The sequence below is a fragment of the Ammospiza caudacuta genome, chromosome 21 (genome assembly GCF_027887145.1).
Source record: "Ammospiza caudacuta isolate bAmmCau1 chromosome 21, bAmmCau1.pri, whole genome shotgun sequence".
Lineage (NCBI taxonomy): Eukaryota > Metazoa > Chordata > Aves > Passeriformes > Passerellidae > Ammospiza > Ammospiza caudacuta.
In genome coordinates this window covers 6299300-6315206 of record NC_080613.1, presented here as the reverse complement: position 1 = coordinate 6315206, position 15907 = coordinate 6299300, and the positions used below count along the sequence as shown (strand labels likewise).

The following is a 15907-nucleotide window of genomic DNA, read 5'->3' as shown; positions in this document are numbered from 1 at the left end:
TCACATCCTACCCCAGAGACTCTCAGGGAGAACTGGGTCAAACCTTTTGTTTGAGTAACACCTGGGTTTGCTGAGAAGCAAAACTTAGTTTTGCTGCTGCTGGCAGATCCAGGCAGGGGCAGGAGCAGCAGCACAGCCACCCCACACTCCAGGGATGCAGCAGAGCAGGGATTCTGTCCAGCCTGCAGGGGATGGATCTGCCCAGAGGCAGGAGCTGCAACTAATGCATGAACACGTTAATTTATGGGAGATTTAAGGTTCTTCAGAGAAAACCCTGAGCAGGAACCATCCTTCCAAGTGTTTGTGTTTGGGCTGAGCAGGAACCGTCCTTCCAAGTGCCCTCCCAACCATCCTTCCAAACCCTGAGCAGGAACCGTCCTTCCAAGTGTTTGTAAAGCTGTGCTGTGTGAATAACCAGCAAGAAAACAGAGATGAGCTGGGGGATAAGCTCGGGTAACACCCCTTGATCACATCCTACCCTTCCCAGCAGGGCCCTCAGAGACTACTCTGGGCAAGACCAGGGAGAACAGGATCCAGGATCCCTTTTTGTCCAGCCTGCAAGGGATGGATCTGCCCAGAGGCAGGAACTGCCTCCTGCCTGCACATATGCCTGACACCATTCAGGCAAAACCCATTGCTGCAAGGCATGCAGCTTCCCAGAGCCTTCTCCCCTCCAGATACAACAGATCCTCCTCTCCCAAGTCACTGCAATCAACTCCTGATGCTCCCAGTGCCAGCTTCAGCTCTGGCAGGAATGGATGTGACTCCCAAGCTCCTCCTTCCAGAGCCAGCCTGGGGCTGAGCACCCACAGAAAACCCAACCCAGGAGCTCTGTGGGTGCTGCTGAGCAGGGTTTGTCATCCCCAGCCATGGCTCACACTGCCTGGGAGAACAAAAGGGAATGGCCAAGTCCAGGCTGCTGGAAAGCCATTTTCTGCTGAGCACAGAAATCCCAGAGTAGGTGGTGACACATCTGCTGCAGGGCCATCAGCTGCTGAAGGGTGAGGACAGTGACAGCCTCCCTCCCCCATGCAGGTACACCATGTACAAGCTGCAGGGCTGGGGTCTCTTGGGAGGTTCCCAGGAAGGTGCCAAACACACACATGGCTGATCTCACTGCAAAACACAGTGCTGTTTTTGTTGTGAAGTCATAACTCCACTTCTTTACACCAGGTGTAACCAGCTCCTCGCTGGTGCATGGAGGTTGCTGCAGCTTTGCCTCTCTGACCTTGGGCAGAGCTACCAAAGCTCAGCCCAGCTTGGGATGAATGTGGCCACAAGTTATCCTTCCTTTCTCCCTCATTTACAGCACTCTTACATCGGGAGGGAAGACAAAACAAAAGCAAGGAGATGCCAACAGCAACAGCACAACCCATAATTGAGTATAAAAACGCTTGGAGTGCATCCTCCCCAAGCAGAGGAGTGTTCTGCATCTCCTGGAAGCAGGAGCTGCTCCTGGATGGCTGCCACAGCCCCTCACCCTGCTCTGGGAATGGTTTTCACCCTCAGGGACAGACAGCACAAGCATCAGGCCCAGGTTTCTCTCCGAGCATGCAGGAATTATTTTTAAATGCTCTAATCATTCCCCAGGCTGAGAGATGCACTCCAAGGGAGACTCTGGACACCCACAAGAGGCAGAAGATGGACCAAGGAGGGGTCACACTGCTGTGAGAGGAAATGCTCTCCACACAGGGAAGGGGCTCATTGTTCATGGCTTGGCACACAGACAGCAAGAGGCATTTTTACAACTTTTTTTTAACCTTTTTTCTTAATAAGAAAGAGAAGGAAAACTTGCTTTGGAGGGTTTCAGGCTATTTTATGTTGAAGCCTGTGGTGAAAATCTGGAATGAAAACTTTCATCAGTGACTCCAGCAGGTGCCCAGGGCAGTTCCTTTCAAGATTCAGCTCCTCCAGCCAAGCAGCAAAGGGACAGACCCGTTAACAAAGGCACCTTTTATCCACAGTGTTAATAAACACTAACTGAAAGTGTTAATAAAAAGAAACTTTCCAGAGCCTGAGCTATGACCCCAGTTTGTCTCAGCTCTTTGCATTTTCAAGCTTGGAGATGAAGCAAAACCCAGCAAATCCCAGGATTCATTCCCAATACACATCCCTAATTCTTCTCTACTCTAAACAAACATATTGAAATGCAGACTTTTATTCATCACAAACAGCAAAGTATCTTTGTTCCTCTCTCCCTCCCTTTAAAGGCCATGCAGAGGAAGGGAGACAAGAGAAGAAAACCCTTTGACAGCCTGCAGCCAGCGAGTCCTGCTCCTCTCACTGCTCCCAAGCTTGGTTCCAAGTTTAATAAAGGTGTTTTGTCTCCTTGCTTAATAAGTGGAATTACCATAGCAGAAAGCCCAGCGGGGGAAAGGGATAGCACAGAGCATGAGTAATCACAACTGGTTTGGGGCAGGTTTTGCCATTTGGGTCCTGTTTCAAGGTTATGATGACATAGTGCTATGGGCTGGTTTGGAGTTACCACAACTCCTGCCAGACAAGGAGTTGTAAGTTACAACGTGAGCTGCTGGGACAGAGCAAGGAAAATGTCATCTGAGCTGGGAAGACAAGTTTCCTGTTCCTTACATTTTATTCCCTTATTTTATAATGCAGCCTTGCACTTGCCCTGCTGTACTTTTCACAGTGATGCCTTTAACTCCAGCTCAGAGCAAGTGACTTAAATTCCCACATTCAGAACTTGTTTCACACCTTTGTTCTCAGCCAGCACCTGCCAAACTGGGTCGTAGACAATGCAGCCAGACAAAATTTGCTGGCAAATCCATGGAGGAGAAGCCAAGCTTTCAAAGAGGGAACTGATATGGGTCAGGACACGTCATGGAAAAAGACACCTGGATGGAGAAAGTCATCACTTATCACTGGAAACAGGGGACTGCAGCAGATCCAGTATCATCTGCAGAGGGGAGCAGCCAGCATGGTGCAGCTCAGCTGTACTGCAGAACTTCCAGCAACTGCAGCCATGGCATGAATTTAAAGAGCATAAAATCCCCCCTGCACAGAGAGAGGGGCAGAGCCCACCTGCCAGCCCCTGCCTCCCCTTACCTCTGCTTGGAGCCCCAAGCCCTGCAGCACATGGATGACTCCACTCAGGGCTGAATATCAGCTTCTCTTTCCCCTCTCCTGAGTCACTGTGGATGGACATTGCAGCTCCATCTGTCCCAGCTCCTGCCTCAGCCACGAGGTATTTATTACCTGTATTTATTTCCAGCAATAGCTCTCCTACCAAAGGGAAATGTTTCCATTAAACAGCACAAGTTCAGCAACCACAAACAAACAATAACTTAAAGCCTAAGCCAATTCTCTGAAACCTCCACAATAAATACCAGGTCATTCAGGAAAGTACAACAGACAACAGCCCTGTGCCACAGAACACCCAAATCCTCTGTAAATAGGCAAAACCTTTAAAAGTGTGATGGGAAGGATGAAGGCAGCCCTGTGCAGCATTCCCCATCTCACCCACAGCTCAGGCACTGAGCTGAGCCCAAGCCTGAGCCAAGATGCTGAAAGCAAAGCAGTGATTTACAGAGCCAGAGCTGAGCCCTCCAGCATCACCAAGGGGAATTACCCTCAGCAACAGCAGTACACTCAGTCCGGGGCTGGCAAAACCAAGCCTGATCCCAAAGCCTGATCTTTGAGCCAAAGAAATGCTCCAAACCACAGAGCTTCCTCTGCAGCCAATGGGTCAGCTAGGAGAGGTTTGTTGACATTTCTATCTTGACCATTTCCTCATTTTTGAGGGCTTCATAATGACTGTTTTGGCATTGCAGGAGGAGGAGCAGTGCCTCCTCTTCCACCAGCTCTGCTGTCAGAAAGAATCAAGGTGAAAGGAGGATCTAAGCCCCACCTGCAAAGAGGCACCCAAAATCCTACAGAACCAGGGAGCTGCCAGTGCCTGACACAGCCCTGAGACTCTGCTTTGACAGGGCCAACACTGCACCCACTGAAAATCTAAATGTATCACCTGGAATTACAGATACACAGGTGGGAGAGATGCCAAAGTTCCTGTACAAAGCTCATGTACATCCTGAGAGTGGACACAGGGGATCATCTCAGAGTGACCACAAAACCACGGGTGGTGAAGCAGAGAGGAGAGCAGAAATTCTCCAGTACCTGAACTTGAACTCACCATCCACACATGTCCTGGAAAGCTTCTGAGGGGTCTGTAAACCAAAAATTAGGAAGAGCCACTGCTACAGACATCCCCTGCCACCAAACTGAGGTGCTGGGGGAAGGCTCTCTCCTGTCACTCCATCCATCCCATGAGCTCACTGCCTTCCACAGGGAAGTCAGTACCACCCCTGTAACTGACTGTCCCTTCAGAGACTGGTCCGTTTGTTGTTTATCTTTCATTTTAAATGGATCAGACATGTACAAAAGCCTCCCTTGAAAAGGAACAAGCAAGATGTGAAAAGGATGGGAAGATCCAACTGCCAGGTGTCAGCACTAATCCACGTCAAAGGGCACGCTGTCAACAACTCACTGGGAACTTCCAGGAGGAAGAAAATGCTCAGAATGAAACAGTTCAGACCAGATAAATGTTTGTCATTCATTATCTGGAGTCAAACTTGGATTTCTCAACAACACAGCCAAGACAAAGCAAGCAAATTAAGGAGAGAACATCTTTTGCAGGGAGCTCCATGCCAGGCATGCAGCCTGCCCTTGAAGGCAGCAAGGCTGGAGGCAGGGCAAGGCTCTGTTTGCCTTTCTCCAATAACAGGTATTTAGTTTTCTACGTCACTTTGCTTTATCATAGCCTGAAACCTGGCCCAGCACCCAGCTCCACCTCCCCATCTGCTCCCTGTGCCAGCTGGCCCTGTGGCCCAGGGGATGCTGAGCCAGCCATGGGGATGCCACACAGCCCAGCAGCTCCCCAGACCCAAACTGGGCACCCCCAGCCCTGTCTGGGAACTCCCCTCCTTGTGAACATTCATGTCACAGTGAGATTTACCCTGCTGGAAAACCCCACAGGGCAGATCTCAATGTGACAAGGGATGTTCACAGGGAGGGGAGTGCTGGGAGCACTCATGTCCAAGTGAGGTGAGGAGCTGGAAACATGGCAAATTCCCCCCTAGATTCTTCCTTAAGTGCTGGGACTGGGAAAAACATGGCAAATTCCCCCTCAGATCCTTCTTCAAGTATTGCAACTGGGAAAAAACATGGCAAATCCCTCCTGGATCCTTCCTCAAGTGTTAGGACTGGGAAAAACATGGCAAATTCCTCCTAGATCCTTCCTCAAGTGTTGGGAATGGGGAAAAACATGGCAAATTCCTCCTAGATCCTTCCTCAAGTGTTGGGAATGGGGAAAAACATGGCAAATTCCCCCTCAGATCCTTCCTCAAGTATTGGGGCTGGGAAAAAACCCACTGGCCATGGCAGGGCAGGGCACAAAGCTGGGGAGGCTCCAGCAAAGCATCACCTGTGCTGGCAGCAAGTGAGACACACCCAGCCAGCAGGTCAGTGTGCTCCATTTCAACTCCACCACCTTCCAGCTTGGACAAACCACTGGAGCACACCCTCATTATGCTTTCCTCAGGTTCCTGTTGCCCCCAGCCCAGCTGCCCAGAGGCCAGGCTGCAGTTTGGGGTGGGAAGGGGTGCATGGCAATCCCTCCTCCTGCCCCCCAGGCACTGCCAGCTGGGGCATTGTGCAAGCTCCTGTCCCTTCCCCAGCCAGGAATGCTCCAAACCTGTGGCATGGTGAATTTGTGGGTGCCTCTGCCCCATTATTCACCCATCTGGCATTGAGATGGGTTTGGGGAGGCAGCTGGGTTTGTAGGGAAAAAAAATCCCAACATTCTGCCTGCTCCCTTAGAGCCCAACATGGTGCATTCATCCTGGTTTTTCCCCCAAATAACTCAAATGAGCATGTCTATTTTGGGGCAGAGAAAGAACACCCTAAAACCCAATCTATTATGTTTGCTTTGGGATAAAAGGCAAGACCTTCAGCTAGCAGAAAAAAAAATTATATATATATATATATATATAATATATACATATACCTATACATGTTTTTAAATAGAAGAAATGAAAACGGAATCATTGAAGTTTTCAAAGCCCAAGGAGCTTTGAAAAAATTGGAGGGAAGGAACAGAACATCAAGTTTAAACTGTTTTCAATGGAAAAGCCCATTAAGGGAAAAGGGATCTTTTGCAGAAAGATATATGTTTTGCTGATTTTGACAAAAAGGAGTGTTCAGAGGAAGGGAAGAAAAGCTTTCATTTGAAGGTTTTGAGCATTGCTTTTGCACCTTTACATGAAAGCATCCTCACAAACCTGTTATTGCTGGAACACAGCGTGCCCAGGGAGAAGGCAGATGTGACCACGTGCAGGTGAGGGCAGGGCTTTGGAGACAACTCCTGCCTGTGCCATGAAAATGAGCAGTTATTACAAAAGAAAGGAGAAAAAAATATATATTTAACAAATCATCAACTTCCTTCCCTTCCATTAGGCCCCTGGGAAGGGGAAATGCTAATCCTCCAGCTCACAGATGGAACAAGCTCCTGGTTTGCACCCTGTGAGCCACATCCAGTGCTGGGGGTGGATTTTGGAGGAGGCATGAAGGGCATGAGCCTCCCTCCTGCACATGCCAGGGGGTATTTGCTGGGATGGAGCAGCAGCTGTGCCCACAGATCCCTCCCCAGCCACCACCACATCTCACGCTGCAGGGGAGGAAGCTGTGGGTTGAGCTGGCAATTAAAGTCATCTTCTTAATATCAACCAGTCCCAGCCATCCTGTGACAAGGCACAGAAAATATTAATTACATTCCTGGCATTTTAGACTGGTTTTGCTCTCATTCAGGTGTTGCTGGACCTGAGTCCCATTCAGTGACAGTCACAGCCTCATTCAGCAACTGCACAGAAGGCTTGAGCATCACCTAAAATGTTGTTTTCCCACCTTGTATCTTCTCAAAATTTCCCACAACTGCACACAGAGGGATGAATTTAGAGTAATGTCACCAACAAAGTGCTCAAATTAATAGCAATAAAGTGTAAGTGCTCCATGTGGCAGGCAGAGCCCTGCTGGGGAAAACGACCTGTGAAAGCTGGAAAAGCAGCCCACGATGAGACCACTGGGAGGGGGAAAAAAAAAGGCAACAAAACAAACAGTCCATTTCAATCTCCTTTTCATAAAGAGCCAAAATGAACCCAGGAACACATCAGAGAAGAATCATTTAGCACAGATCAAACAGGAGAACCAGCATATTAAAAATACACGCAGCATTAATCAGCTACACAGAGTTATGTGCCATCATTTCCATAAATAATACAGGATCAAAGCAGCCCAAGCAGCACTATCAGTTAATATAGTCAGCCAGTCAGTCAAAATAGAGTAAAGCTGCCTGAAAACTGTGGCTGGATAATTTGCCAGGAACAAAGCAGATTCATCTGAGAAGTGGCATGACCAGTTAAACGGGTAAAGGTTACCAGCAGCCTCGTCACTGGAGGGAGGCGATGCCACAAAGGAGGGAAAAAAACCCAAAAAAACAATGAGAGGTTAATGCAGCCTCAACAAATTATTTAAAAAATAACCTAACAACCTGGGGAATACCAATATATCTTGTCTAGAGGTAACTCCAAGGTGTGGGGACTGACCCTGCTGGGAGCATCCCCAGTGGCTGAGCCATGGGGTGCAGCCACCAGAGCCCCTTCCCCAGGGTTGGGCACTGCCCCCTTTGCCCAGGAAAAACCTCCCTGCTGTAAAACCATCCTGCCTGCTGAGGGTGAAGGCTCAGCACCAAGAGCCTTTAAACACCCACCCATCCATGCACAGAAAATGCCTGTGTCATTAGGCCTTTTGCTGAAAGGCTGCAGAGCCATTTAGCTGCCCAGATTTTTAAAACAGGCATGCGGAGCAGAGCTATAAATAGCAGGGATGCTTGCCTCGTCATGTTTCTGGGAGCTTGTTTATAAGAACAGGGGGCAACTGAATTAAAAATGGTTAAAAAAGAAATGCCTTGGCTTCTCTGCTTTAAAGCCAAGTTGCCAGAAGAAAAAAAAACCTTCAAGGTTTTTTTGTTTTTTTCTTTTTCCAGGCAAAAAGCAAACACCCATCACTCATGCTCAGACTCTGAATTGGTTACATTTACAAGGCAAATTTAATTCATACAGCAGGTGTTCAGAAATATTAAAAAAAAAAAAAAGAAAAATCCTCCTTTAAGAGGAGACCAAGCAAAGGCTTTGCATTAGTTCATGCACCTCCGGGGAAGTTCCTCATTCACTGAAATAGGACCTGTGTGTGTGAATGAGGAGCAGAGACCTCCAAAATCTCTTCCAGAAATGGGGTGGAAAGCCCTGAAGGGCTGGGGCAGAGCTGCTGGGGGGCAGCAGCATGGCATCCCAGCTCTGTTGCACCTTGGGTGACACAGGGGAGAGGAATTTTGGACGGGAAGATCCAGATGAGCAGCAGGCAGAGGAGGAATTCAGCCTCCAACAAAGGAGCTGCTTTGGGCAGTTCCATCAGTCCCTGCAGTGCTGGGAGGGTCCATTCCTCACAGGCAGCCAGGAAAAATCCCAGGAAAGCAGGAGGATCGAGCAGCCCCCTCCCTGCTCCCTGCCTCTATGAAATGGGCAGAGAAAACAAGAGCAGACAGCCAGGACAGCAGGCAGCTGGGATGCAGGGGCTGCACTGCTCTCCCTGCATCCCTCCATGCAGGGATGGGAGCTGTGGGCAGTGAGTGGCACAGGGGACAGGGGACAGCCTGCCCTGCTCCTACAGGAGTGGCAGCTGCAGGAGACAACACCAGAACCATCAGGAAATTTCCTACTGAATAGGGGGGAAAATGTTCTGCCAGACAAGTGAGGGTCAATTATTCCAAGTCTAGAATGTCTTGTTGGAAATGCATCCAGACTGGCAAGCTTTAATCCAATAAAAGACCCTTCCAGACAAGGCCTGCTGTGATTTTGGGAGCATTTCCCCCTGGCAGGGACCCAGCAGCCCCCAGCCCCTCACTGGGGATGGATTTAGCCCCAGGCACAACAATCTTACAGGGCAGCCCCAAGGCACAGGACACTCACTTTGCTCACTGGAAGCTTGAGCAGAAGCACAGCCAGAACAACCATTCCATTTCAGTCTGATACAACCCAAAAGTCAAAACAAATTTTTTAAAAAGCAAATAATTTCCTGTGAACCAGAAATCTGGGTTTTAGCCAGTTAAATGAGACTGAATTGCAAGTGGTTCTGTTCTCCTGGGGTGCTGGAGACACACGGCTCCCCAAGGCAGGGCAGATGGCTGGGTTGCAATCTAGCCCTTAGCTCATAAAATATATTAATATCCCCAACCAATTACAAAGTGTCAGACTCTGCCCCTCTGGGCCCACTCCCACCCAGCAATGCCTCACTGCACAAGGCAGCCCTGTTGAGCTCAGACACGCAGCACCTGCCAGGGCAACACAGCCTGGAGCTTTCCAGGACTTTTAAAGCAAATCTGAGCCCTTGCTCCATCCTCATCCAAGAGCTCAGTGAAGTCTCAGGTGCAGTCAAGGTGCTGTACAAAAATCCAGCTCCTCAACATCATTTCTTTGTTTGATTTTTTAGGTGCTTGTCAGAGGTAGAGCAGAAGGAGCCTTCCCCTCCAGGCAGGCGGCTGTAAAAGGATCCTGCAGCACCCGGCCTTGGCACAGCTTGATTCCCAAAGCTGGCAGATGCATCACACCACCACAAAGAGCTCTGCTGCTTCTTGGAAGCACCAGTGAGCACCTCAGATTGGCAGTCAGTTGCTGTTAGCTCCACAAATGTCACCAGCTCACACAGAGCCTCAGCCCTGGCTGTTCACAGGGCTCTCATCAGAACCCTCTGCAGTCTTTCCTCAGACTTCAGCAGAACTTCCCATCCAGGATCTCAGCTCCTCAGGAACAGCCTGTTCTGTGCTCCTGTGCCCACAGCCCTGGGGCATGGCATGTCCTGGGTGTCCCTGTCCTCACGCTGCTCACCATCAGTGCCACAGGCTCAATGCCACCATCAGTGCCACAGGCTCAATGCCACCGTCAGTGCCACAGGCTCCATGCCCACCGTCAGTGCCACAGGCTCCATGCCACCATCAGTGCCACAGGCTCCATGCCCACCGTCACTGCCACAGGCTCCATGCCCACCGTCACTGCCACCCAGGCAAGCAGATCCCAGGATCCCAGCCACCTGCAGGGCCCCACTGGAGTGGCACAAGGACCACAGTCCCCTCGGGGATGGGGTCACACCTCAGTGTAGCCCATGACACCATCACTCCTTGACCACAGCGGTCCTGTCCCCTGTGGCACAGCCAGGCAGGGTCAGGGTGCCTCAGGGGGAACAGGCAGCACCACCAGGAAGGTGCTCCAAGGGCAGAACCAGGCACTGTCCAGGAAGCCCATCCCAGCTGTCTGGACAGGCACAACCTTTGCACTCTGTGCAAACCCCAGTGTGTGTCACAAGAGGTTTTTTGGTGACACTCCAGCACTGTCCCAGCCACCCTCAGAGGGCCTGGAGCAAAGGCACTGGGACATCTGACATGACACAGCCTCAGACAAAGCACTTGTTTCAGTGCTCCAGCACCTCTGCCTCCCCACAGGCTGGGGTTTGGGTATGGCCAACAGCAGCCAGGTAAATAACATCACCTCACACAGGTGGGGCCATTTCCAAGTGGCACCTCAGTGATCATATGTCTGAATCTCAGATACCAATTAAAATAGAAACAAAAAGCAAAATCCAGCAGACAGAAGCTAACAAGCAAGACCCTCAATGCTCTACAGATCCTCCCAGAAATATCCTGATTTTCATGAGCATTGCTAAGTCCCAGAATCTCAATCTTGAGTCAGGACAGTTGGATGCATCTGATTCAAGAATGATTCAGATGGGAGCGTGGAGGCAGGCAGGAAGGCAAGGGAGTGACATTTTCTGTTCTGGGCAACATGTCTTTATTTAAAGCACAAAGACACAAACTTATTATTTGATTGAAAAAAGGCACTCTCTGTCCTGGCTGCTCCCGTGCTGATCCTGAGGAACAAGACCATCCTCCTTATCCTTAGCTTTCACATCCATGCCTTCATTTCCATTTCTTTAAATAAATTTAAATCCTGCTAGCACCTTGAACACAAGTTATCTCTGTAACCACATGGAACACAATCCTGAGCCCTCAAACAAGGAAGGCTTAAGCTGCCTTCCCAAGTAATGAGCAGGAGCAAAGCTCCAGCTCAGCCTCCCTGGCTGCTCTGCTGGTCCCCCACAGGGTCAGAGGCAGAGCAGGGGCAGTCAGGCAGGTGGGAAGATTTCTTCCAAAGGCTCTAATGGCTGAATGGGAGAAGAGGAGGAGTCACCCAGAGCTGCAAAAGGGATGATGGCACAAGATCCTGGAACCACCTTCAATAGCTTGGCTGTTTATGTCCTAGCAGGGTTTGAGAGCTCACAAACCCTCGTGGCAGGGTCTGGCTGCTGATGGCTCCAAGGCTTGGACCACTCTAAGTGCTGTGGGGACCCCCCAAACCTGCCCTCACCACCCCTCCCGCCAGAACAGGATGCACAGACCTTTCTCCACATGCACAAAAGCAAAACCCTCCACCTCTCCAGCTGGACAAAGCCAGCACTCACCAGCCCCTCCTCAACCTGTCACCTCCCCTGTGCCCAGCCAATCACCCAGGTCATCCCAACACCCCCAGGGATTTGCCAGGCTCCTCTCCACGAGCTAAACCCATCAGCTAATCCCCCACAAAGCTGCAGCCACCCCCAATGAGGGGCTCTGGCTGCACCTCCTCCATCAGCAGCAGCCCCACGCTGGTGGCTGGGGACCCATCAGCCACTGAGTCAGCTTTCACACATTTCATGTGACACCTTCCTGTGGTTACTGCTCCAAGCCACCTGCATTTCCGGCCCTGTGGCCGCAGCAGAAATTGCTCATTGTCCCCTCCTGCGTGCTGCAGAGGTGAGGAGTCAGACCCAAAGTCACCTCTGGGAGCTGGTGGCCCAGGAAGGCAGGTGAGGCATGACAAAAGAGCAGGGAGGAGAGAAGTAAGGACACCATACCCACCCTGAAGTGGTCCTTGTGTCACTCCAGTGTGGCCCTGCAGGACCACTTCAGGGTGGGTATGGTGTCTGACCCAGCACAGCAAGGCTGTGAGAGGACATTTGGGTTTTTCATGACAAAACAGCAGAGAGGAGAGAAGTAAGGACACCATATCCTGGGTTTGGGTGCAGCTCTCCTGCTGACCCAGCACAGCAAGGCTGTGAAAGGACATTTGGGTTTTTCAGCCCACCCACCTGCTGTGCATAGGGCTGGAAGAGAGTCAGAACAAAACGTCCTTCAAAGAGTCCCACATTACTCAATGCTGCCCTAAGAACCATGAGAACCACGAGGAATTGAGGATTTTTGCTCCCTAGGTAGGGAAAGTCCAATCAGGACCATGCTGGCCACAGCATCTCTGCTCCAACACAAGCATCCACCCCAGCAGCAGCCATTCCCAAGACAGATCCCCCAGGAAAGCGCCAGCTCCTGCTTAAAATGAGACTGCTGGGGATAAAAGGAAGAGGCAGAGTCTCTATAGTGGGTGCTGAAGGCTTTGGTGATAAGGCGGGGGATATGTTAAGCTTGTCTCCACAAACATGAGGATTAGCAATTTACTTCCCTTAGAAACAAAATCCAGGATTTTAACATGATCACAGGCTTGGAAAGAAAAATAAACATCATGAAACTGGGAAAAGGAGGAGGACAAGAACAGAGCAAGCAGGAAGCTCGAGGAAAACTGAAGTGCTTCTTAAATCAAAATGAGAAATGCACCAAAGTCAAAAATGAAATCTTGGTAGCTCTGAACACCACTGGCCCTGAGGCCTCTCACACCAAGCTCTTATCAGTGATAATGCTGTGAACATTAAGGGAAGCCTTTCTAATAATGTGCATGAGAAAAGGCCCATTTGTTTAATGCAACAGAGCACATAATGCATTAATTACCTACTGAGTTGGAAAAGTGATGTTGAAAACATGCTTGAGTTAAAGCAAACGGAGGGTTTCAGCTAAGCCCATTATGTCCACTGGCTTTGCTGTGGCTTTGGTGCTTAACAGCCTTTGAGAGCAAACCCCTGCACAGGTCACAGCAGATGGGGCAGCACAGAAAACCCCACACAACCCACAGGGAGCAGCTCCCACACAGAGCACGGCTGCGCCATCCACCCCTAATGCCAGCCCAGGCTCCCCCATCACACAGGGGATGCTGCCAAGCCCAGCATCTCCTCCTGATGCTGCCTCACCCACCCTCAGGTGCCCCAAAATCCACACCAGAATCCCCCCTCAGCCAGGGCTAATCTCATCCTGTCACCCTCAGGGCTCCAGGAGAAGACAATGTGCCCATGTGCTCCTGCCCTGGCCATCACCATCACAGTGTGAAGGCACCAGAGAGCAATTTCGTGATTAAGTGGCTGTAGCCATTAATAATTAGCATGTTAAAACTTCAAAGAGTGATGCTGGGCTCCAGAATACAGACTCAGCACAGCCAGGGGCGGTGGTGGGGAGTGCTCATCCTCCATGCTCCATTTTCCCAAGTGAGAGCTGAGGCACAGGGGTGAGGGCAGGCTGTGGGAGCACAGGGATCAGACACAAAATTCCCCAGAATTCCATCCCTGACAGCTCAAATGGCAGAACACATAGAGGATGTTATGTAAGCATCCTCCATGGAATCTGGGAGCATCCCAAAGCCACCTCATGCACTTGTCACTTCACTCTGCCTGCAGGAGCAGGAGAATCTCGATGAAGCCACTGGAGCTCAGGGTGGGAGACCCAGAGCCAGTGGATACTAATGGATATCAAAGGAAACAAACACAACACAGGGGTCAGAGAGGGAAATGTGCAGGGATGTGTTTGGGATCCCCTGGTTGGCGCCCAGAGCATCTCACTGTGCTGCACTGAGCTGCTCAGCCCAATCTGTCTGATCAGGCACAAGAGGAGAAATTGCCTTTGCTCTAAGAACACTCAACTCATCCTACCTTTATCAGCAATTCCCAATCTTAAGCCATTCTGTTTCTTCCAGAAAAAGTAAAGAGAGAAAGCTCAACAGAAAAAAAAACCAAATTAAAGTCTGGAAAACAAGCAACTCCAGATCTTCACTCAATTTTATTTCTAACCAAATGAAAAAAGTTGATTAATCCCCTTGTTCAGACTGCTAACACTACCAGAACAGACTGCATCCCTTTCACATCAGAGGAAGCTCAATGTACTTCAGCTAAACATCTTCCAGGCAAAGAGAAAACATAAATATAAACCAGGAAAGAACCAGTGCTATAGTATTTGCATGTGCCTGAAGATAAAGCTTTGGAGCTGAAGAGTGAAGCCAAGTTCTCCAGTAAAATAAATGGACAAAGCTCCATTCTTGGACTCCAGCACAGTTTTGCCTATTTAATCTATGCCTATTTAATCTACAGGTAAAGTGAAGTCTCAGCTTTGAAGAGCACCAGTGTTTCACCTCCCAGAGAGTGACCAGTGCTGTCAGTGAGTGCTACACCAAAAGGAGCTTCACCTGAGAGCACAGCCTCCCATCCACCCCTCACCTCTCTCCTTCTTACACCCCACATTGATAATTCCACTTATTCCTGTTGCCATAGCATCTCCCTCAGCTCTGTATAAGCCCCAGCCACCACAGGGGCAGGATGAGGCCTCATACGGGCTGCACTGAGACACATCATTTCCAGCAGAGATAAATCTGGGGCTTGTTTCTGTCCATGCACATCCATCAGATGCCATGTGAGCACCCCAGCACCCACTGAGCTGCAAATACACAGAAGAGAGAACACAGGCTCTGGTGGCCCCAAGTCATCACTAACCCTGCTCTCTCATCGAGGTAGGACACCAGGGACGCTTGATGGTTGTGGAGCAACTCAACCTACAAAGTCCCATCGGGGGATGCCCAGTCCAGCATCCTCCCTGCTGGACACTGACTGGATGCAAGGTGATGGGAAGGACCGGTCTGCATCCCCTCCACCGGGAGCACAGTGCATGCCAGGGACCACTGCCTGAAGGATGCTCCGGGTAGCCTGGAGCAGCACCTGCCCCGCTGCTCCCCAAAAGCACCGGTCACAGCCCCGGTAAGAGCCCCGGTAAGGCACGGGCTGGGCACAGCTGCCCCTCCAGCATCCCGGGGCCGGCACAGCTCCGCACGGAGCCCCGCACGGAGGCCGGGCGATGCTCGGGGGGTCCCGCAGCGCGGAGCTCGCCCCGCCCGCCCCGCACGGGGGTCTCGCAGCCGGAGGGGCCCCGGCAGCCGCCGCCCCCTCCCCGGCCGCGCCTTTGTCCGCCCGGCGGAGGATGGGGCGCAGCCCGGTCCCGCTCCCCACCGGTGGCCCCGCTGACACCGTCTGGCTCCGGAGCCGCTCACCTGCGGGGCCGCTGTCCGCAGCCTCCTCCTCCTCCTCCTGCTGCTGCTGCTCCTCTTCCTCCTCCTCCGCCAGCGCCTCCTCCTCCTCCTCCTCCTCGGGCGGCGGCGGCGGCGTCGGGCTGCCCCGTGCGGGCGCGGCGGTGCCGCGGGGCCGTGCGGGCGGCACCGTGCCCAGGCTGCTCTCGGCGGGGCCGCCGCTGCCGCTGCCGGGCTCGGCGGGCGGAGCGGCGCTGGCGGGCAGCGCGGCGGTGGCGGCGGCCAGGAGGGCGGCGAGGCACAGCAGGGCGAGCGCGGTGCTCGGCCGGCGCCTCATGGTGCGGCGCGGGGCTCCGCCATGCACTCGCTCATTGACGCGGGCGCTCGCACACGCACCGAGCGCGGCCGGGAGCGGCGCCGGGCGGCGGCGGCTCCTCCCGCCGCCTCAGCCAGCCATGCCGCGCCCGCGCCCTGCGCCCCTCCGGCGGCTCCCGCCGCGCCGCGCCCCGGCTGACAGCGCCGCGCCCGCCCCGCCCCGCGCCGCTCCGACCAATCAGCGCCGCGCCCGCCCTACCTGACGGCGCGGC

At 51.9% G+C, this 15907-nt stretch overlaps 1 protein-coding gene across 1 annotated transcript in view; it reads right to left on the bottom strand.

The window, feature by feature from the left end:
• MEGF9 (multiple EGF like domains 9) overlaps positions 1-15657 on the bottom strand; it is a 45347-nt gene extending 29690 nt beyond the window's left edge. Inside the window, exon 1 of the mRNA XM_058818508.1 lies at positions 15345-15657. Coding sequence (XP_058674491.1) covers positions 15345-15657 — 313 coding nt within the window. The remainder of the gene's footprint in view (positions 1-15344) is intronic.
• Positions 15658-15907: the final 250 nt, after the last annotated feature.